Source organism: Melopsittacus undulatus, chromosome 22 (assembly GCF_012275295.1).
Source record: "Melopsittacus undulatus isolate bMelUnd1 chromosome 22, bMelUnd1.mat.Z, whole genome shotgun sequence".
Lineage (NCBI taxonomy): Eukaryota > Metazoa > Chordata > Aves > Psittaciformes > Psittaculidae > Melopsittacus > Melopsittacus undulatus.
This window is the reverse complement of record NC_047548.1, coordinates 623,695-644,172: the sequence shown is the minus strand read 5'-3', so window position 1 is coordinate 644,172 and position 20,478 is coordinate 623,695. Positions and strand designations below refer to the sequence as shown.

General features: G+C 59.2%; 4 protein-coding genes across 5 annotated transcripts; 2 read left to right on the top strand and 2 right to left on the bottom strand.

The window, feature by feature from the left end:
• Positions 1-1,334: 1,334 nt before the first annotated feature.
• On the top strand, positions 1,335-10,465 carry LOC117437430 (pre-mRNA-processing factor 39-like). Of its 2 annotated transcripts, none has more exons than XM_034071780.1 (13): positions 1,335-1,442; positions 2,979-3,104; positions 3,608-3,726; positions 3,821-3,988; positions 4,104-4,290; positions 4,373-4,480; positions 4,899-5,036; positions 5,429-5,555; positions 6,993-7,261; positions 8,653-8,837; positions 9,162-9,236; positions 10,045-10,168; positions 10,265-10,465. In XM_034071780.1, exons 1-13 carry the CDS (start codon positions 1,353-1,355, stop codon positions 10,328-10,330), a joined length of 1,782 nt encoding a protein of 593 aa, XP_033927671.1. In that variant the 5' UTR covers positions 1,335-1,352; the 3' UTR covers positions 10,331-10,465. The 2 variants fall into 2 exon arrangements, with proteins under 2 accessions (XP_033927671.1, XP_033927670.1); XM_034071779.1 differs by having other exon boundaries at positions 4,872-5,036.
• A 1,042-nt stretch (positions 10,466-11,507) lies between these two features.
• On the bottom strand, positions 11,508-13,794 carry MRPL49 (mitochondrial ribosomal protein L49). Its single transcript, XM_034071860.1, has 5 exons — positions 13,754-13,794; positions 13,609-13,702; positions 12,955-13,094; positions 11,803-11,926; positions 11,508-11,715 (listed from the first exon to the last, which is right to left on the bottom strand). The coding sequence occupies exons 1-5, from the start codon at positions 13,792-13,794 to the stop codon at positions 11,569-11,571; spliced, it is 546 nt and encodes a 181-aa protein (XP_033927751.1). The 3' UTR covers positions 11,508-11,568.
• FAU (FAU ubiquitin like and ribosomal protein S30 fusion) lies at positions 13,742-15,777 on the top strand. Its single transcript, XM_034071799.1, has 5 exons — positions 13,742-13,809; positions 15,037-15,116; positions 15,206-15,350; positions 15,456-15,511; positions 15,606-15,777. Exons 2-5 carry the CDS (start codon positions 15,042-15,044, stop codon positions 15,729-15,731), a joined length of 402 nt encoding a protein of 133 aa, XP_033927690.1. The 5' UTR covers positions 13,742-13,809; positions 15,037-15,041; the 3' UTR covers positions 15,732-15,777.
• A 661-nt stretch (positions 15,778-16,438) lies between these two features.
• WDR74 (WD repeat domain 74) lies at positions 16,439-20,379 on the bottom strand. Its single transcript, XM_034071803.1, has 7 exons — positions 20,242-20,379; positions 19,278-19,379; positions 18,236-18,336; positions 17,591-17,646; positions 17,311-17,453; positions 16,718-16,774; positions 16,439-16,587 (listed from the first exon to the last, which is right to left on the bottom strand). Exons 1-7 carry the CDS (start codon positions 20,350-20,352, stop codon positions 16,471-16,473), a joined length of 687 nt encoding a protein of 228 aa, XP_033927694.1. The 5' UTR covers positions 20,353-20,379; the 3' UTR covers positions 16,439-16,470.
• Between the last annotated feature and the right edge of the window lie 99 nt (positions 20,380-20,478).

Below are 20,478 nucleotides of genomic sequence, written 5' to 3'. Positions count from 1 at the left end.
GTGCCTATAGGAATCCGGGAGAGGCGCTTGGATATGGGATACAGGGATGGGATATTGGGAATGGCTCCAAGTGGATGGGATACTGGGAGGGTGATGGGATACTGGAATGGGTTGAAGGGGGAGGATGCCCCATTCCTGCCCCAGGTTGGACGGGGTTGGAGCCACCAGTGTCCTTATGATCGGGATAAGCCTCAAATCCCTTTTCCCATCCCAACCATTCCATGGTTCCATAAGGATTGGATGCGCCCCCATTGCACTGCGGGACCTCCGGTCCTCCAGGGGGCGCTGCGGCGCTCTGCATCCAGTCTGCGTCTCACTGGTGGCCTCATCCGGGTCTTCCACCCGCGCATGCGCGCTCCTGAGGCGGCGGGACAAGATGGCGGCGGAGGGGCCGGAGGCTCCGGCCAGCCCCGGCCATGGCGGCGCCGAGGGAGCGATGGGGGACGGAGGGGACGGCGCTACCGGACACACCGGTGAGGGGGGGGGGCATGGGGGGTACTGAGGGGGTATGGGGGGGGGGGTGGGGTAAATGGGGGGGTGTGAGGGGATTATGGGGGGTTGTGAGGTAAATGGGGGGTCACGAGGGGGTTATGGGGGGGGGGTGTGAGGTAAATGGGGGGTCCTGAGGGGATTGGGGGGGGGGGTGTGAGGTAAATGGGGGGTTCTGAGGGGATTATGGGGTGGGTGTGAGGTAAATGGGGGTCCTGAGGGGGTATGGGGGGGGTGTGAGGTAAATGGGGGGCCCTGAGGGGGTTGGGGGGGGGTGGGGGGTAAATGGGGTGTCTTGAAGGGATTGGGGGGGGTCCTGAGGGGATTGGGGGAGGGGTGTGAGGTAAATGGGGGGTCCTGAGGAGATTATGGGGGGCCTGAGGTAAATGGAGGGTCCTGAGGGGGTATGGGGGGGGTGTGAGGTAAATGGGGGGGTCCTGAGGGGATCCTGAGGGGAATGTGGGGGGGTGTGAGGTAAATGGGGTGTTCTGAGGGGATTGGGGGTGTCTGTGGGTTATAGAGGCGCCTGGGGGCAGATGGGTCTCATGGGGTTGAATTGGGGGGGGGCTGAGAGTGGCAATGAGGGTATGTGGCTGGGGGGGGCCCACAGGGGACCCCAGTCTGGTTTCTGGGTGCACCCCCATTAACTGCAGTGTCCCCATGTGCCCCCCCCCAGCCCTGCCCCCCCCGGCCCCCAACCCCCCCACAGAGGATCCGAGCGATGTCGCTGCCCCCCCTCAAGCCGCCCCCCCCAGCTGCAACGGAGCCAGCGCCGCCCCCCCCCCCCGAGCCCCAGGAGCCCCCCCCGGCTGCGGAGCCCCCCCCCCCCGGTGCCGGCTGAGGAGCCCCCCCCCAGTTACCCCATGGACTTCGAGAGGTTCTGGTTGGCAGCACAGAGCAACCCCCACGACTTCACTGCATGGACTGAGCTGCTGCAGTTTGTGGAGCAGGAGGTGGGGAGACCGGAGCCGACCCCCCCAACCCGTTACAGACCACCTTAAACACCCCCATCCTGTTAGAGACCACCTTAAACACCCCCTGTCCCATTAGAGACCACCTTAAACATCTCCCACACCATTAGAGACCACCTTAAACCCCCCCGTCCCATTAGAGACCACCTTAAACACCCCCTGTCCCATTAGAGACCACCTTAAACACCCCCCATCCTGTTAGAGACACCTTAAACACCACCTACCCCGTTAGAGACCACTTTAACCCCCCCCCCCCAACCTGTTAGAGACACCTTAACCCCCCCCAACCTGTTAGAGACCACCTTAAACACCCCCCACCGCGTTAGAGACCACCTTAAACCCCCTCCACCCCGTTAAAACCGACTTTAAATCACCCCAAACCATTAAAACCACCTTCTCACTCTGTTAGAACCCATCTTAACCCCCCCACCCCATTAAAATCTACCTTAAGTCTCCCAGTTAGAGCCCATCTTAAACCCCCTCCTGTTAAAACTCACCTTAAGTCTCCTAGTTAGAACCCATCTTAAATCCCCTCCAGTTGAAACACTTTACATCTCCTCCACCCCATTATAACTCACCTTAAACTCCACCACCCCAGTAGAACTCATCTTAAACCCCTCATCCCATTAAAACCCATTTTAAATCCCCCCAACCCGGTTAAAACCCATCTTAAATCCTCCCTCCCCTTTAAAACCCCATTAGAACTCATCTTAAATCCTTCCTCCCCATTAAAACCTGCTTTAAATCCCCCCCACCCCCTTAAAACTCACTTTAAATCCCCCCCCACCCCATTAGAACCCATCTTAAACCCTCCCTCCCCACTAAAACTCACTTGAAATCCCCCTCCCCCCATTAAAACCCACCTTAAGCCCCCCCCCCCTTAAAACCCACCTTAAATCCCCCCCACCCCATTGAAACCCTGGTTACAGCTCGCCCCAAGTCTTCAGCCCCATTTAACCTGGGCTAAAACTCTGCCTGATCCTATAACCCCATTAACACATTCCCTAAAGCTCATCCTAAGCCTGCAAGTGCCTTAAACCCTTCTTAAACCCCCCCTTGAACCCCCACCTCCATTAAAACCCTCATTAGGGCTTCCCCAGGCACTGGGGCCTGTTAAACCTTCCTTAAATCCCATTCCAAGCCTCCAACCCTGTTAAAAGCTCCCTTAAAACCCTTTAGAAGCCACCACCCCATTAAAACCCATCCTGAAGCCTCACCCCGAGCCTCCAACCCCATTAAATCCTTCCTTACATCCCAATTTAAGTCATCCCCCTTGTTCCAACCCTCCTTAAACCTCACCTTAGGCCCCAACATCATTAAATCCATCACTTAAACCCATTCCAAGCCAGCACCTCCATCCAAACCCCTCTTAAATCCCATCCCAAACCATTAGCATCCTTCACTCCGGAGGCCATTCCTGACGCCCCATTCCTAATCCCAAGCTGGGAGCAGCCCCATAGCAGCTCCATCTGTTCATCCCTGCTTGGATTGTCCCAAATCCCTATGTTTTCACCCCAGAACCACCTCCTGGCTGCCCGCAAAGCCTTCGATGCCTTCTTTTCCCATTATCCCTATTGCTATGGGTACTGGAAGAAGTATGCGGATATGGAGCGGCGCTTTGAGTGTGCCCGCGAGACCGAGGAGGTGCTGGGGGGGGGGGATCGACCCCATTGTCCCCATTATGGGGGGGTTTGGGGGTCCCCAGGGGATCTGAGGTGTTTTTGAGGGTCCCCAGGGGGGTTTGGAATGGTCCTTGGGGTGTATTGGGGTGGGGGGGGGGAGCTCAAGGGTATTATTGGGGTCCTATGGGTGTTTTAGGGGTCCTCATTGTATCCCATGGGATTGGGGGGGGGGGGGGGGGAATGGGGTGTTTAGGGTGTCCCTTGGGTGTCTGGGGGGTTCATGGGGTGGTCGGGGGGGGACACAATGTGATGGTTTGGATCCACTCCACTTTTCACCCCATACCAGCCTTTCCAATGCCTTTTGGGGTTGGAAATTCCAGCCCCAATTCCAATTGGAACTGGAAACTCCCCAATTCCAGCCCCACTGATGGGTTTTTGGGGTATTTCCCCCCAGTTTGGGCCATGGGGCCAGGTCCCCAACCCATGGGGGTGACGTTGGGTCCGTCCCCCCCCTACTTCCATCAGGTGTTTGAGAGGGGTCTTCAGTCCATCCCCCTCAGCATGGACCTATGGATCCATTACATTTCCTACCTCCAATCCACGCTGGATATGACCCTTCCCGAATCCATCCAGAAGATCCGTGGGTGAGCATTGGGAGAAGCCAATGGTGGCTCCAGCAGTGTCTGCTCCTCATCCCCATCCCCATCCTCATCCTCATCCTCATCCCTTCCCCATCAGTGTCTTCGAGGCAGCAGTGGCTGCAGCTGGGATGGATTTCCGCTCGGATAAGCTCTGGGAACTCTATGTGGAATGGGAACGGGAACAAGGAGACCTTCGTGCTGTCACTGGGATCTACGACCGGGTCCTCTCCATGCCCACCCAGCTCTACAACCATCACTGGGAGAAGTGCGTGAGCCTAAAATATCCCTATGGAATATCCCACAGCTTCCTATTGGGAATTGCCTCAATCCCACCTAGTTTTGGGGTTCCCCCCCCATTATTCCCCCTTATCCCCTTATAGGTTCAAGGAGCACGTTCTCCACAACCCCCCCAAGGACATCCTGTCCCCAGAGGAGCTCCTCTGGGTCCAATCCAAGCTGGCCACCGATCCCGTGCCGAAGCCTCCGGAGCCAGAGGGGACGGATGTGCCACCGGGAGAGGATCTGCCCCCCGGTGTGGAGGGGAAAGGGGCAGCAGCAAACACTCAGGTAGGCAGCAAACCATGGATCCCAATGGGAGTGTATAGGGGATGTTAGGGGGATCCCATCCCATATCCCGCTTCATTCCCAGGAGGATCTAGACCAGGAGAAGATCCGGGAGTTGGTGATTTCCATGCGGCAGCAAATCTATGCTCAGAACGAGGCAGAAGTCAGCAAACGCTGGAATTTTGAGGATGGGGTAAGTGCATCCCCCCCCATTACCCCTTTAAAACCCCATTCCCATCCCCATTCCCACCCCCATCCCCATTCCCGTCCCCATTCCCATCCCCGTTCTCATCCCCCTTCCCATCCCCATTCCCATCCCCATTCCCACCCCATTCCCATCCCCATTCCCATCCCCATTCCCATCCCCATTCCCACCCCATTCCCACCCCATTCCCATCCCCATTCCCATCCCCATTCCCACCCCCATTCCCACCCCCATCCCCATTCCCGTCCCCATTCCCATCCCCATTCCCACCCCATTCCCATCCCCATTCCCACCCCATTCCCATCCCCATTCCCACCCCATTCCCACCCCATTCCCACCCCATTCCCACCCCATTCCCACCCCATTCCCATCTTCCCAGATCAAGCGTCCCTATTTCCACGTGAAGCCCTTGGAACGGGCCCAGCTCCGGAACTGGAGGGACTACCTGGACTACGAGATGTCTGCAGGCTCCCACGAACGCACCATCGTCCTCTTCGAGCGCTGCGTCATCGCCTGCGCCCTCTATGAGGAATTCTGGATCAAGGTGAGCCCATTCCCCACCTTCCCATCCCTATTTCCTCCTCCCCCTTCCCAAATCCCTCTTCCAAGCAGGAAACAAACCCCCCCCCCCCCTTTAAGAACGGTTTTAACTCTCTTTTTCCTCCTGGAAACGCCGTTTTCTAACACCCGTTTGTTTAACTCCCGCTGCTGCTTTTCCCCCCTGCCCGCGGCACCTTCCCCCCCTGCCCAAGATCCCGCAGGAATGTCGGAGCACAGGGGCCTTAACGTGAGTGCCCCCCCCCCCGATTGAGCGCATCCCAAGCCCGCCCGGGCCGCGGGGGGATGCTCACGCGTCCGTCTCTCTGGCCGTGTCCGTCTATCCCCCCCCCCAAAACCATTCCCTGCTTCTTGGGTCCACTTCCCTATTCCCTGCAGTACACCAAGTACCTGGAGAACCACACGGTGACGGGAGCACGGAGTGTATTCCAGAGGGCATGTGGATATCACCTGCCCAGGAAGCCCAACATCCACCTCCTGTGGGCGGCCTTTGAGGAGAAGCAAGGTAGGGGAGGTCTAAAATGGACCAAAACCACCTCATTTTGGAGCTGGACTACAGCATTTCCCCTTCCTGAACACTGTTTGGGGGCAAAAAGGGTGTTTTACCCCAGTTGGTAGGCTGAAATGACATGTTTCGCCCCAAAATGCACCTGTTTGGGAGGGAAGATGATGGATAGCAGCATAAAAGATGGATTTGGGGCTGAAATGTCACATTTCACCACAAAACACTCCTTTTTGGTGTCTGAAATGCCACCTTTCACCCCAAACTGCTCCCTTTTGGGTCTGAAACTCCAAATTTCACCCCAAAATGCTCCCTTTAGTGTCTAAACTGCCACATTTCACTCCAAAATGCTCCCTTTAGGCTCTGAAACTCCACCTTTCACCCCAAAATGCTCCCTTTTGGGTCTGAAACACCACCTTTCACCCCAAAGCCCTCCTTTTTGGTATCTAAAACACCACATTTCCCCCCAAACCGCTCCTTTTTTGGGTGGGGGTGGGATATTGATCTACGCTACCACACCCCCCCATCCCATCCCATTCACTTCCATCCTATCCCATCCCATTCACTTCCATCCCATCCCATTCACTCCCATCCCATCCCCCCCATCCCATCCACTCCCATCCCCTTCCATCCCATTCACTCCCATCACATTCACTTCCATCCCCTCCCATTCACTTCCATCCCATCCCATTCACTTCCATCCTATTCACTCCCATCCCATCCACTTCCATCCCATCCCCTTCCATCCCACCCCCTTCCATCCCACCCCCCCATCCCATCCCATTCACTCCCATCCCATCCACTCCCATCCCATCCCATTCACTCCCACCCCATCCCATCCCCCCCATCCCATCCCATTCACTCCCATCCCATCCCCTTCCATCCCATCCACTTCCATCCCACCCCATTCACTCCCATCCCCCCCATCCCATCCCATTCATCCCATCCCATTCACTCCCATCCCATCCCCTCCCATCCCACCCCATTCACTCCCATCCCATCCCATTCACTCCCATCCCATCCATTCACTCCCATCCCATCCCCTTCCATCCCATCCACTCCCATCCCATCCACTCCCATCCTATCCCATTCACTCCCATCCCATCCCCCCATCCCATCCCATTCACTCCCATCCCATTCACTTCCCTCCCATCCCCTTCCATCCCATCCCATTCACTCCCATCCCATCCATCCCATCCCATCCCATCCCCCCATCCCACCCCATTCACTCCCATCCCATTCACTTCCATCCCATCTCATCCACTTCCATCCACTCCCATCCCATCCCATTCACTCCCCTCCCATCCACTTCCATCCCATCCCCTCCCATCCCATACCCCCCATCTCATCCCATTCACTTCCCTCCCATCCCCTTCCATCCCACCCCATTCACTCCCATCCCATACCCCCACCCCATTCACTCCCCCCCCCGCCATACAGGTAACCTGGACGAGTCCCGCCGCATCCTGCGCAGCTTCGAGGAGGCCGTGCCGGGGCTGGCCATGGTGCGCCTGCGGCGGGTGAGCCTGGAGCGCCGGCATGGGCAGCTGGCGCGAGCCGAGGAGCTGCTGAGCGAGGCCGTGGCGGCCAACGCGGGGCTGCCGCTGGGCTCCTTCTACGCGGTGAAGCTGGCGCGCCAGGCCTGCAAGGTGCAGCGGGACCTGGCCAAGGCGCGCAGGGTGCTGGTGGAGGCGCTGGAGAAGGAGCCGGTGAGGGGGGGGTGGGGGTGGGGGGGATGGGGGTTAATGGGGGTGGGAGGGGGGTGAAGGGGGGTGAATGGGGTGGGATGGGGTTTAAATGGATGTTAATGGGGGTTTAATGGGGGTTGGGATGGGGGTGAAGGGGACTTGGGATGGGGGTGAATGGGGGTTGGGATGGGGTTGAAGGGGGGTGAATGGGGAGTGGGATGGGGTTAATGGGGGGGAATGGGGGTTAATGGGGGTTGGGATGGGGGGGAATGGGGTGGGATGGGGGTGAATGGGGTGAATGGGGGGTGGGATGGGGGTGAATGGGGGGTGGGATGGGGGTGAATGGGGGTTAATGGGGATTGGGATGGGGGGGAATGGGGGTGGGATGGGGGTGAATGGGGGTTAATGGGGGTGGGATGGGGTGAATGGGGTTAATGGGGTTAATGGGGGGTGGGATGGGGGTGAATGGGGGTTAATGGGGGTTTAGGGGTTTAATGGGGTTGGGATGGGGTTGAATGGGGGTTAATGGGGGTTGGGATGGGGGTGAATGGGGTTAATGGGGGTTGGGAGGGGGTTAATGGGGTTGGGATGGGGGTGAATGGGGGTTAATGGGGGTTGGGATGGGGTGAAGGGGGGTTAATGGGGGTTAGGATGGGGGTGAAGGGGGTTAATGGGGATGAATGGGGGTGGATGGGGGTTGGGATGGGGTTGAAGGGGGGTTAATGCGGGGTGGGATGGGGGTGAATGGGGGTGGATGGGGGTTGGGATGGGGTTGAAGGGGGGTTAATGGGGGTGGGATAGGGGTGGATGGGGGTTTAGGGGGCTTCGGATGCAGTTTAATGGGGGCTTAGGGGGTTGGAGGGGTTTGAATGGGGGTTTAGGGGGATTAATGGGTGTTATGGGGGCTTGGGAGGGGTTTGAATGGGCTTTAATGGGGGTTTAGGGGGGTTGGATGCATTTTAATGGGGGTTTAGGGGGGATTGGAGGGGTTTTAATGGGGGTTTAGGGGGGTTAATGAGGGTTTGGGGGGTTTGGATGGGTTTCAGAGGGTTTGATGTGTCCCCAAACCTTGCTTCTGGGGTTGCAGAGTGGGATTTTGGGACCCTCTGAACATGGGCTCCCCAAACCCCACTTGGGGTCCCCCAAACCCCACTTAAGACTCCCCCAAGTCCCCAATCCCCACTTGGGGCTCCCCAAACACCATTGGAGACCCCAAACTCCACTTGGGTCTCCCTGAAACCAGACTTGGGACACCCCAAACCCCATTTGGGGTTCCCCAAACCTCATTGGAGACCCCAAACCCCACTTGTGCCCCCCAGAATCCCCCTTGTGCTCCCCCCAAACCCCCCTTCTGCTCCCCCAAACCCCCTTCGGTGTCCCCCCCCGTAACCCCCCCTGCTGCTATGGGGCAGGACAACGCTCGTCTCCACGCCAACCTCCTGGAGATGGAGTTTGGGGCCGATGTGGGGCAGAATGAAGGTAACACCATGAGGTGCTTTGAACGGGCTCTGCGCAGCCCCCTACCGGATGAGGCCAAGCTCATCTTCTCCCAGCGCCGCGTTGAGTTCCTAGAGGACTTCGGCTCCAGCATCCATAGGTCAGGCTTAAAACACGGGGTTTGGGGGGGGGGACCCCAAAAAGGGTCTTTGTGACCCCAAAAAGGGTCTTTGACCCCCAAAAAGGGTCCTTGTCCCCCCAAACAGGGTCCTTGTCCCCCCAAAAAGGATCCTTGTCCCCCCAAACAGGGACCTTGTCCCCCCAAAAAGGGTCTTTGTCCCCCCAAAAAGGGTCTTAGACCCCCAAAAAGGGTCCTTGTCCCCCCAAAAAGGGTCTTAGACCCCCAAAAAGGGTCCTTGCCCCCCCAATAAGGGTCTTTGTCCCCCCCTTTCCCCCCCACTTTGAGCTGTTGTTGCCCCCACAGCCTCCTCACTGCCTATGATGAGCACCAGAAGATCCTCAAGCAACATGCAGCACGCAAGAGGGCCCCTGAGAATGGGTGAGGGAATGGGGGGGACCCCTTGAACCCCCTCTTTGTGTCCCCCCCCTTTGTGTCCCCCCCCCCCATTGTGTCCCCCCCCACTTCCAGCCATTCCCATCCCCTCATCCCTGCCTTAATTTCACCATTTCCTGCCAGTTTATCCCCTTTTTGTCCCTATTTTCCTTTATCCTCCATTCCCCTGTTCATATATTCCTGATTTCTTCTGTTTTATCCCAAATTGTTCCCCTTATTCCCATGTTTTCCCTTTTGATCCCAAATTAGCCCTTTTATTATCCCTTTTAATTCCAAATCTGGGGTTTTATTCCCATTTTTCCCATTTTAAGCCCATTTTCCCCCTTTTAAACCCATATTTCCCCTTTTATGCCCATTTTCCCCCTTTTATCCCCATTTTCCCCCTTTTATCCCCATTTTCCCCCTTTTAAGCCCATTTTCCCCCTTTTATTCCCATTTTTCCCCTTTTATCCCCATTTTTCCCCCCTTTTCTCCCAGATTTTTCCCTTTTTACCCCAAATTTCTCCCATGACCCCAAACTTGCCTTTTTCTCCCTTTTTTCCCCCTTTTCTCCCCTTTTTTCCCTTTCATCCCAGGTTTCCCCTTTCATCCCAAACTTGTCTTTTGATCCCAGTTTATCCCCAAATTCTGCCTTCTATCCCCCATTTCTGCCCTTTTATCCCCATTTTCCCCCTTTTCTCCCAGATTTTTCCCTTTTTAGTCCCAGATTTGCCCTTTTCCTCCCTTTTTTCCCCCTTTTCTCCCCATTTTCCCCTAAAATCTCCCTTTTCTGCCCCATTTCTGCCCTCCCCAGCTCGGAGGAGCCCGAGGACAAGCGCCTCCGTCCCGACGATGGCTCCGGTATGGGGGGGGGCCCAGTTGGGTTCTCTGGGGTGGGTGATGCCACCTCCAGCCCCTCCTACAACTACTGGTACCAGGTCAGTTTGGGGGGGGGGGGGTCAGGATGAGGGGGGGGGATGGATTTGGGGGTCCCAGTGATGCTGATGACCCCCCCCATTGTGTCCCCCCCCCAGCATGGATATGGATCCTACAACTACCAGTCCCCATGGAACTACAACCAGTACTACCCCCAGACCTGAACCGGAGCCTGGACCCCCCCAACATCACCCCCACCCCCCCCCTTTTGTACCCCTATAACCCCCTTTTCTGTACATTTTTGGGGTCCCCCCCTAATTTTGGGGGGGGAAGTGTAAATAAATGAAGTGGCACCACCACAAGGAGCCCCCCATACTTTTGGGGGGGTCACAAGGGTGTTTTGGGGTCACAAGTGGCTTTGAACCCCATTTTTGGGGGTCGTCGTCATCCCACCCCCAAGGCACAAACAGGTTTGAGTTTGGGGCTGCCCGCTCTGTGTGAACTTCAGTCCTATTATGGGGTGTATCTGGGGTATTTTGGGGTGTATTTCAGAGTTCAAGGTGTGTATTGGGGTGTATCTGGGGTATTTTGGGGTATACTTCAGGGTTCAAAGTGTATTTTGGGGTATGGTTCAGGGTGTGCTTTGGGGTGTATATAGGGTATAGTTCAGGGTGTATTCTGGGGTGTATCTCAGGGTTCAAGATGTGTTTCAGGGTGTGTGTGGGGATGTTCTGATGTATTTTCAGGTGCAAGGTGTATTTTGGGGTATATTTAAGGGTTCCAGGTGTGTTTTGGGGTGTTCTGGTGTATCATAGGGTGTATCTGGAGTAGTTTTGGGTGTATTTCAGGGTTCAGAGTGTTTTGAGGTATCTGGGGTGCATTTTAGGGTATATTTCAGGGTTCAAGGTGTGTTTGGGGTGTATCTGTGGTTGTGGTGTATTATGTGGTGTATCTGGGTATTTTAGGGTGCATTTTTGGGTGTATCTGCAGCATTTTGGGGGGTATTTCAGGGTTTAAGGTGTATTTAGGGCTGTATCATGGGGTGTATCTGGGGTATTTTGGGGTGTATTTCAGGGTTCAAGGTGTGTGTTGCTGTGTACATGGGGGTGTTCTGGTGTATCACAGGGTATATTTGGGGTATTTTGGGGTTTATTTCAGGTTTCAAGGTGTGTTTTGGGGTGTACATGGGGTATATTTCAGGGTTCAGGGTATATTTTGGGGTATATTTCAGGGTTCAGGGTGTATTTTGGGGTGTATTTCAGGGGTCAGGGTGTACTTGAGGGTATCTTAGAGTACCAGGCCATGCTTTGAGGTGTATTTTCGGGTGTTCCGGGGTACTTCACGCTGCATTTCAGGGTGTTCAGGGCTGTATTTCACCATTCAGAATGCGTTTTCAGCCGGTTTGTTGACACTCTGCTTTTATTATGGGCTGTCTCCGGGTTATTATGGGCTGCCTGAGCCCCTAGAAGCCCTTCTGCAACAACCAGCGCCGCAGCTCCGCTCCCCAGTGCCCCTTGAGCCGGATCCTGCCTGTCACCTCATTCACCTGCACCTCCGGCTCCGGCACCCCCAGTGCCTGCAGCAGCTCCCGCACCTCCCGCTCCAGCGCCTGGGGGGGGACACACACAAAAGGGGGGGGGTTAGCACCCCAAAACCTGACCCCCCCCCCAATCCCCCCCCATCCCCAAGGCCTCACCCACAGGTCCCCCTCCACGTGTTGTAGGTCTGTGAGGCGCCTGTTGCCGTTCACCAGGTGTTCATACACTGGGAGGTTGTGGTACCGGGAGCGGTGGATGAAGTAGGGCAGGGCTGGGGGGGGGGTCTGGGGAGGGGGGGACATCCCATAATGAGCGTGTCCATCCCCATCCCCCCCCCAGGGGGTAATAACCTACCCCTTGGGGGTAATAAGCCACCCATGGGGGTAATAACCCAACCATAGGGGTAATAACCCACCTCTCGGGGGCAATAAGCCACCCATGGGGGGCAATAACCCACCCATGGGGGTAATAACCCACACATGGGGGCAATAACCCACTTATCGGGGGTAATAACCCACCTCTCGGGGGCAATAAGCCACCCATGGGCGTAATAACCCACCCATGGGGGGCAATAAGCCACCCATGGGGGTAATAACCCACCTCTTGGGGGCAATAACCCACCCATGGGGGCAATAACCCACCTCTATTGAGGGTAGATACCCCTCTTGCTGCTCCCCCTCAATAGATACCCCCCCCTCAAAGGAATAACCCCCTTATTGCCCCCCCCTCAGTAAAGAATTAAAGGGGGGTTGGGGGTATTAAAGGGGAGGTATTAAAGGGAGGTTGGGGGGTATTAAAGTGGGGTATTAAGGGGGGGGTTGGGAGGTATTAAAGGGGGGTGGGGGGTGTTAAAGGGGGGTTGGGGGTATTAAAGGGGGGTATTAAAGGGGGTTGGGGGGCATTAAGGGTGGTATTAAATGGAGGTTGGGGGTATTAAATGGGTATTAAAGGGGGGTTGGGGGTATTAAAGGGGGAGTATTAAAGGGGGTTGGGGGTATTAAAGGGGGGGTATTAAAGGGGGGGTATTAAAGGAGGGTTGAGGGGTATTAAAGGGGGGGTATTAAAGGGGAGTGGGGGTATTAAAGGGGGGTTGAGGGGTATTAAAGGGGGGATATTAAAGGGGGGTGGGGGGTATTAAAGGGGGGTTGGGGGGTATTGAAGGGGGGTATTAATGGGGGGTTAGGGGGTATTAAGGGGGGGTTGGAGGTATTAAAGGGGGGGTATTAAAGTGGGGCTGGGGGGTATTAAAGGGGGGTATTAAGGGGGTTGGGGGGTATTAAGGGGGGGTATTAAAGGGGGGGTGTCACTGACCTCTGGGGGGGCTCCATCCCGAGGGGGTGGGGTAGGAGGGGTGCGGGGGGGGGTCGGGCACCACACTGGGGGGCAGCAGCCGCTCCACGAAGGCAAAGTCAGCAGAGGACTCCTCATAGGGGGGGGGCTCGGGGGGGGTCTGGAAAATGGGGGGGGGGGGGGGGGTAAGTCCCTCCCCCCTCCCCACAGCCTCTTTCTGATCCCCTGGTCTCCCTTCAGGACATCCCATTTTATGTCAGAAGCCCCCTTTTCCCTTTAGAAACCCTTATTTCATTTCAAGAACCCCCCACTTCTCCTTCAGAATCCCTTATTTTACATCAGGACCCCCCATATTCCCTTCAGAATCCATTATTTTACCTCAAAACCCCCATTTTCCCTTCAGAATTTCTTATTTTACCTCAAAACCCCCCTTTTCCTTTCAGTAATCCCTTATTTTACCTCAAGACCCCCCTTTTCCCTTCAGAAACCCTTGTTTTACCTCAAAACACCAATTTATCCCTTCAAAATCCCTTATTTTACCTCCAAATCCCCATTTTCCCTTCAGAATCCCTTATTTTACCTCAAAGCCCCCGTTTTCCCTTCAAAACCCCTTATTTTCCCTCAGTCCCCGCTTCTCCATCCCCCCTTTACCTCCCCTCATACCCGGTCCCCACCTGCACCCCCCTGCACCCCGCGGCCCTCCCGAGCGCCGGCAGCAGCCGCCGGCCCAGCGCCGCCATCTTGGCAACACCTCCTTCCTCCTCCTTCCTACGTCAGCACGCACGCACGCACGCACGTACGTGTGCGTGACGTCAGCACGCAGCCGCGCAGGCGCAGAGACGCCCTTTCCTGAGGCGCATTCCCCGTCGGCTGAGGTGAGGCGCGGACGGGGGGGCCCAGAACCGGTTTAAGGCGTTATTGGGGGGCTCAAAGTGGGGTTTGAGGGGTGGGGGGAGCCTCTGAGGGGATCTAGAGGGGTCTGAGGTGGGTATTGGGGGTCTGGGTGGATATTGGGGTGTACGGGGGCGGAGTGACGCTTTGAGAGGCCTTGGATGGGATTGGGGGGGGTAAATGAGGCTCTGTGAGGCTTTGAGTGCGTCTGGGGCGTTATTGGGAGGCTCAAAGTGGGGTTTGAGGGTTGGGGGGAGCCCCTGAGGAGCTTTATGGGGGTCTGGGGTGGTTATTGGGGGGTCTGGGGGGAGTTGAGGTGCTTGGGGGGGTTCGGGGGTGTTGTTAAGGGTCTGGGGGGTTCTTAGGGGGATTTGAAGGGGTCCTGAGGTATAGGGAGACCCTGCGAGGCCTTGAAGGGGGTAAATGAGATCTGGGGGAGCTCATGGGGGGTACTGGGGGCATCGGAGTGTGCCTTGAGGTGTGGGGAGAGCCCATGAGGGGCTTCAGAGAGCACTTGGGGGGGTCTAAGGGGGGGTCTGGGGGGGGCTCAGCCCCATTGGGCTCCTCACAGCCCAGCACAGGTTCGTTGTCCCAGCCCTTTGCCCCCAGGGCCCTTTGCCAGGTGCCGAAGTCCTTTAGGGCAGGGAACGGCTGCAGAGGAACCCCCTTAACCCCCCATAGAGGATTGGGAACCCCAGAGCCCCCAGTATCACACCCCAGGGTGATACAGGAGCTGGGTGGGACCAGTTACAGCCCCCACAAGGGGGGGGCACCCCTAAACCCCCCCCCCAAGCAGATCCAATGGGATGCTCCATAGCTTGGGGGGGCGGGAGCTGGGGTCCCCCTTTGTTGTATTTAATGGGACACCCCTAAACACCCCTTTTGCCCCCCCCCCCCCCCAAGCAGATCCAATGGGATGCTCCATAGCATGAGGGGGGGGGAGCTGGGGGTCCCTCTTTGTTGTATGTAATGGGACACCCCAAACCCCCCTTTTGCCCCCCCCAAGCAGATCCAATGGGATGCTCCATAGCTTGGGGGGGGGGAGCTGGGGGTCCCCCTTTGTTGTATGTAATGGGACACCCCTAAACCCCCGTTTTGCCCCCCCCCCCAAGCAGATCCAATGGGATGCTCCATAGCTTGGGGGGGGAAACTGGGGGTCCCCCTTTGTTGTATGTAATGGGACACCCCTAACCCCCCCATTGCCCCCCCAGCCACCATGCAGCTCTTCATCCGCGCCCAGTCCCTCCACGCCATCGATGTCCCCAGCACCGAAACCGTCGCCCAGCTCAAGGTGAGTCCTGACCCACATCATGGGGTCCCCCCCCACATAAACCTCATTTTGGGGGTGATTGACCCCCCCCCTTTTGTGCCCCCCCCCAGGAGCGGGTGGCAGCGCTCGCCGGTGTCCCCCCCGAGGACCAAGTGCTGCTCTTCAGTGGGACCCCCCTGGACGATGCTGCTGTGCTGGGGCAGAGCCCCCTCCCCGAACTGGCCACCCTGGACCTCTCCTCTCGCCTCCTCGGGGGTACGTTTGGGGGGGGGGGGTCACCCCTATGCTAATTATTGGGGTGCTCATTAGCATATTCCCCCCCCCCGCACCCCTAACACCTCCTTTCCCCCCCATCCATAGGGAAAGTCCACGGCTCCCTCGCCCGCGCTGGCAAAGTGAGGGGCCAGACCCCCAAGGTGAGTGTTGGGGACCCCCCCAATGGATTTAATGCCCCCCCCACTGTTTTGGGGACCCCCCCCCCACCTTCCTCTTCATCCTCCTCCTCCATAGGTGGCCAAGCAGGAGAAGAAGAAGAAGAAGACAGGCCGTGCCAAGCGGCGCATGCAGTACAACCGCCGCTTCGTCAACGTGGTGCCCGGCTTCGGCAAGAAGAAGGGGCCCAACGCCAACTCCTGAGCACCGGCACCAGTAAACGGGCACCGGATTGGGGCCAATTCCTGCAGTTTTGGGGCTTTTTGAGGTGGTTTTGGGGTTAAAAGGGGTGGAAGTGGGGGTTTGATGGGGGTTTGATGGGTGGAGCAGCGGGTTCATTGGGGTTAATGGGGGGGGGGGGAAGGGGAGGGGTCAGCGCGGAGCTGATGCCCCAGGGGGGTCTATGGGGGGGCGGAAACAGCCGAGAGCTGCCGGAAATACCCGAACGGGGGGGGGGGGGGAGCCGAGTAGGGATGGGGAGAGCTGATTGGCTGGAGAGCCGAGCCGAGTGCGGACGGAGAGAGCTGATTGGCCGGGAGATACGAGGGGGAGCGGAAGGAGCCGATTGGCTGGGGGAGCCGAGCCGAGTGCGGACGGAGAGAACTGATTGGCTGGGAGAGCCGAGACGGGTATGGACGAAGAGAGCTGATTGGCTGGAGAGCCGAGTGCGGACGGAAATACCCGAAGCCAGCCGAGCGCTACCGAAGATGCCCGAACGGCTGTGATTGGAGGAAGCGGCCGAGGGGCGGGGCGAGAGCTGCCCGAGCGCTTCCGGAAATACCCGAAGTGGGGAGAAGGACCAGAGTGAAGGGTTGGGGTGTGGGGTCAAAGGTTAAGTTTAGGGTCAGGGTCATAGATGCTGCATCCTCATATCCCTCAAAAAAAACACATTTGTGACCAAAAGAACCAAAATCACCGTTTTTTGCCCCAATTTGTGCCCCCTTCACCCCTCCTGAATCTTCCGTTTCTTGCCCCGTTTCTGAGGTGTGGGAACCGTTTCCAGGCTGTCCCACAGCTCATCCTCCTCCTTCACCTCCACCGCTGGGGGGGGCTCCTCGCTCTGGGGGTGACAAAGGGGGTTAATGGGATGGGGACCCCCAAACCCAGCCCAAGGGGGGGGGGTTAATGGGATGGGGACCCCCAAAACCAGCTTTAGGGTACCCCAAAACCGGGGGGGGGTGGGGTCTCACCTCCCAGTCGTGTTGGGTGCTCAGCAGCAGGCAGGAGAGCTGGGACTTGAGATAGACCTGGGGGGTCAGCATTGTTAATGGGGGGGTCCCATAGGGTTAATGGGGGGGGGTCCATAGGGGTTATGGGGGGGACAGCAGTGTTAATGGGGGGGTCCCATAGGGGTTATGGGGGGGGGGGCAGCAGTGTTAATGGGGAGGATTCCATAGGGGATATGGGGGGGTGACACAGGGTTAATGGGGGGATCCCCATAGGAGTTATGGGGGGGCAGCAGTGTTAATGGGGGGGTCTCATAGGGATTATAGGGGGTGACACAGGGTTAATGGGGGGGTGTCCCATAGGGGTTATGGGGGGGCTGACACACGGGTTATGGGGGGCTCTCAGGGGGTATTGGGGGTGTTTTGGGGGCTCCTGGGGGAGTTTGGGGTCAGAGGAGCTTTAATGAAAGGGTTTGGGGGGGGGGGGTGGGGAGGGTTTTGGGGGGGGGTTTAGTGCAGCTGGGGGGGGTCAGGAGCATTTTGGGGTAGAAAAGGGGGATTTGGGGAGGGTCAAAGACGGGGTCATAAGACGATTTTGGGGGGGGGTCAAAGGTCACCTTGTGGCACAGCCGCCCCTCCCCCAGGTGGTGCAGGCGCAGGAAGCGGTCGAGGCCACAGGAGGCCACGAGTTGGGTCTGGGGGTGACACTGCAGCCCCCGAACCCCCCCCGAGACCCCCTTGAGGCAGCGCAGGACCCGTCCTGGGGGGGGGAGGGGAGGGGTGAGCGGGGGGGAGGGGCAGCCCCACCCCCCCCCTTTACCCCTATGGGGTGTCCTCCCCTCCCCCCCCCCTCAGGTTGTGACCCCTCCCCCCCCCCAGGTTGTGACCCCCCCTCACCTTTGCGCAGGTCAATGACAGCCAGGTCCCCATGGGCGCTGCCAACCACCACTGAGCTGGGGGGGGTTGGGGGGGGCAGGGTCACTCTCAGCCCCATAGAGCACCCTATAGACACCTCCCCTGCCCCATAACACCCTCAATGACCCCATAGCACCCCCCTGAGCACCCCAGGGTGCCCCATAACCCCATTGGGTTGTCCCATAGGTCTTTAAGGACCCCCCCAGGGACACCTTCACACCCCCCCAATAACCCCACAGGCCCCATTCACACCCTCAACTCCCCATAAACCCCAAAGGGGAACATTTGAGCCCCCCCAGGTCACCCACAACAGCCCAGTGTCCCCCATAGCCCCTCAGGTCACCCCATATCCCCCCCTTGATACCCTCAGACCTCCACATAACCCTCCCATTGACACCCTCAAACCCCCCCACTGATACCCTTGGACCCCCACTAACCCTCATTGACCCCCCCCCCCCATGACCCCTCCATTGACACCCTCAGACCTCCCCATAACCCCCCCATTGACACATTCAGACCCCCCCCATAATCCCCATTGATACACTCAGACCACTCCCATTGACACCCTCAAATCTATCCCATTGACACCCTATTGACCCCCCCATTGACGCCCCCATCCCCACTCACGTCTCCCCCGGCCCCACAGCCAGAGCCGTCAATGGAGCCTCCCCATGTGTGGCCTCCAGCACCGGGCGGCGCTGAGGGGACTTGGGGTCATAGACACGGACCTGGGGACACGGGGGGGGTGACACCGGTGACCCCAAAACCTCCCCCCCCCCCCATTGTGTGCCCCTCCCCCATTGTGTGCCCCTCCCCCATTGTGTGCCCCTCCCCCCATTGTGTGCCCCTCCCCCCATTGTGTTCCCCTCCCCCATTGTGTGCCCCTCCCCCATTGTGTGCCCCTCCCCCCATTGTGTGCCCCTCCCCCCATTGTGTTCCCCTCCCCCCATTGTGCCCCTCCCCCATTGTGTGCCCTCCCCATTGTGTGCCCCTCCCCCATTGTGTGCCCCTCCCCCCATTGTGTGCCCCCCCATTGTGTGCCCCTCCCCCCTTGGTGTGCCCCTCCCCCCATTGTGCGCCCCCCCATTGTGTGCCCCTCCCCCATTGTGTGCCCCTCCCCATTGTGTGCCCCTCCCCCATCGTGTGCCCCCCCATTGTGCGCCCCCCCATTGTGTGCCCCTCCCCCATTGTGTGCCCCTCCCCCCATTGTGTGCCCCTCCCCCATCGTGTGCCCCTCCCCCCATTGTGTGCCCCCCCATTGTGTTCCCCTACCCCCATTGTGTCCCCCCACATTGTGTGCCCCTCCCCCCATTGTGTGCCCCTCCCCCCATTGTGTGCCCCTCCCCCATTGTGTGCCCCTCCCCCCATTGTGTGCCCCTCCCCCCATTGTGTGCCCCCTCCCCATTGTGTGCCCCCTCCCCATCGTGTGCCCCTCCCCCACCGTGTGCCCCTCCCCCCATTGTGTGCCCCTCCCCCCATTGTGTGCCCCTCCCCCCATTGTGTGCCCCTCCCCCCATTGTGTGCCCCTCCCCCATTGTGTGCCCCTCCCCCAATTGTATGCCCCTCCCCCATTGTGTGCCCCTCCCCCATTTGTGTGCCCCCCCCCATTGTGTTTCCCCCCATTGTGTGCCCCCCCCCATTGTGCCCCTCCCCCTTGCCCCTCCCCCACCTGCCGGTGTGCTGTGCAGGTCACGATGCAGCCGGATCCAGGCAGGAACTGAAGGTCTCGGTCCCAGATGGGGACACGGAGATCGAGCCAATCGTTCCTGACCTGAGGGGGGGGAGGGGTGAGAGGGGGGGGCAGGGGAGGGGGAGGAGGGGAAGGGGAAAGGGGGGTGATGGGGTAGGAAAGGGGATGGGGGAGGGGATGAAGGGGTGTGGGAAGGGATGGGTTGGGGGGAGGGGATGTGTGGGGAAGGGGATGCGGGGGGGAGGGGTGAAGTGGTGGGGGAGGTGATGGGGGGAGGGGAAGAAGGGGAGTGGGAGGGGATGGGTTGGGAGGAGGGGATGAAGGGGGGGAAGGGATAGGTGGGGGAGGGGCTGCAGGGGTGGGTGCAGGGATGGGGGAGGGGCTGCAGAGGATGGGAGGGGCTTAAAGGGGGAGGAGCTACATGGCTGGGGGAGGGGCTGCAGAGGCGGGGCTGAAGGGGGGAGGGGCTGCCGGGCTGGGGGGAGGGGCTGCAGGAATGGGGGTGGGGCTGTAGGGGGAGGGGCTGTAGGGGTGGGGGCGGGGCTACAGGATGTGGGCGGGGCTCTACGGATGGGGGCGTGGCTATAGGGTTGGGGGCGGGGCTGCAGGTTGGGGTGGGGGCTGTAGGGGGCGGAGCTCCAATGATAGGGGCGGGGCTGCAGTGATGGGGGAGGAGCTCCAAGGATGGGGGCGGGGCTCCGGGGATAGGGGAGGGGCTGCAGGGTGGGCGCGGGGCTGTAGTGTGGGGGAGGGGCTGTAGGGGAGGGGCTACAGGACGGGGGCGGGGCTGTAGGATGTGGGCGGGGCTCCAGGAAGTGGGCGGGGCTCCAGGATGGGGGAGGGGCTGTAGGGGGAGGGGCTGCAGGGATGGGGGATGGGCTCCAGGAAGGGGGCGGGGCTCCCGGGGTGGGGGAGGGGCTGTAGGGGGAGGGGCTTCACTCACGTTCTTGGCTCTGAACAGAGGCTCCTTTGGCCGCTGCAGGTCCCAGACCTTGAGTCCATTCTCGCGGCCGCTGGTCCCGACTCTGTGGGGCTGAGCTGGGTCCTGGCGCATGCGGCTGAGGCCTGGCCCCGCCCCCAGCACCGCCTGGGGGGGAGGGGGGGGGAGGGGGGGGGGAGGACTGGGGGGGGGGGGGGGGGGGGGTGGGGGGGGGAGGGGGGGGGGGGGGGGGGGGGGGGG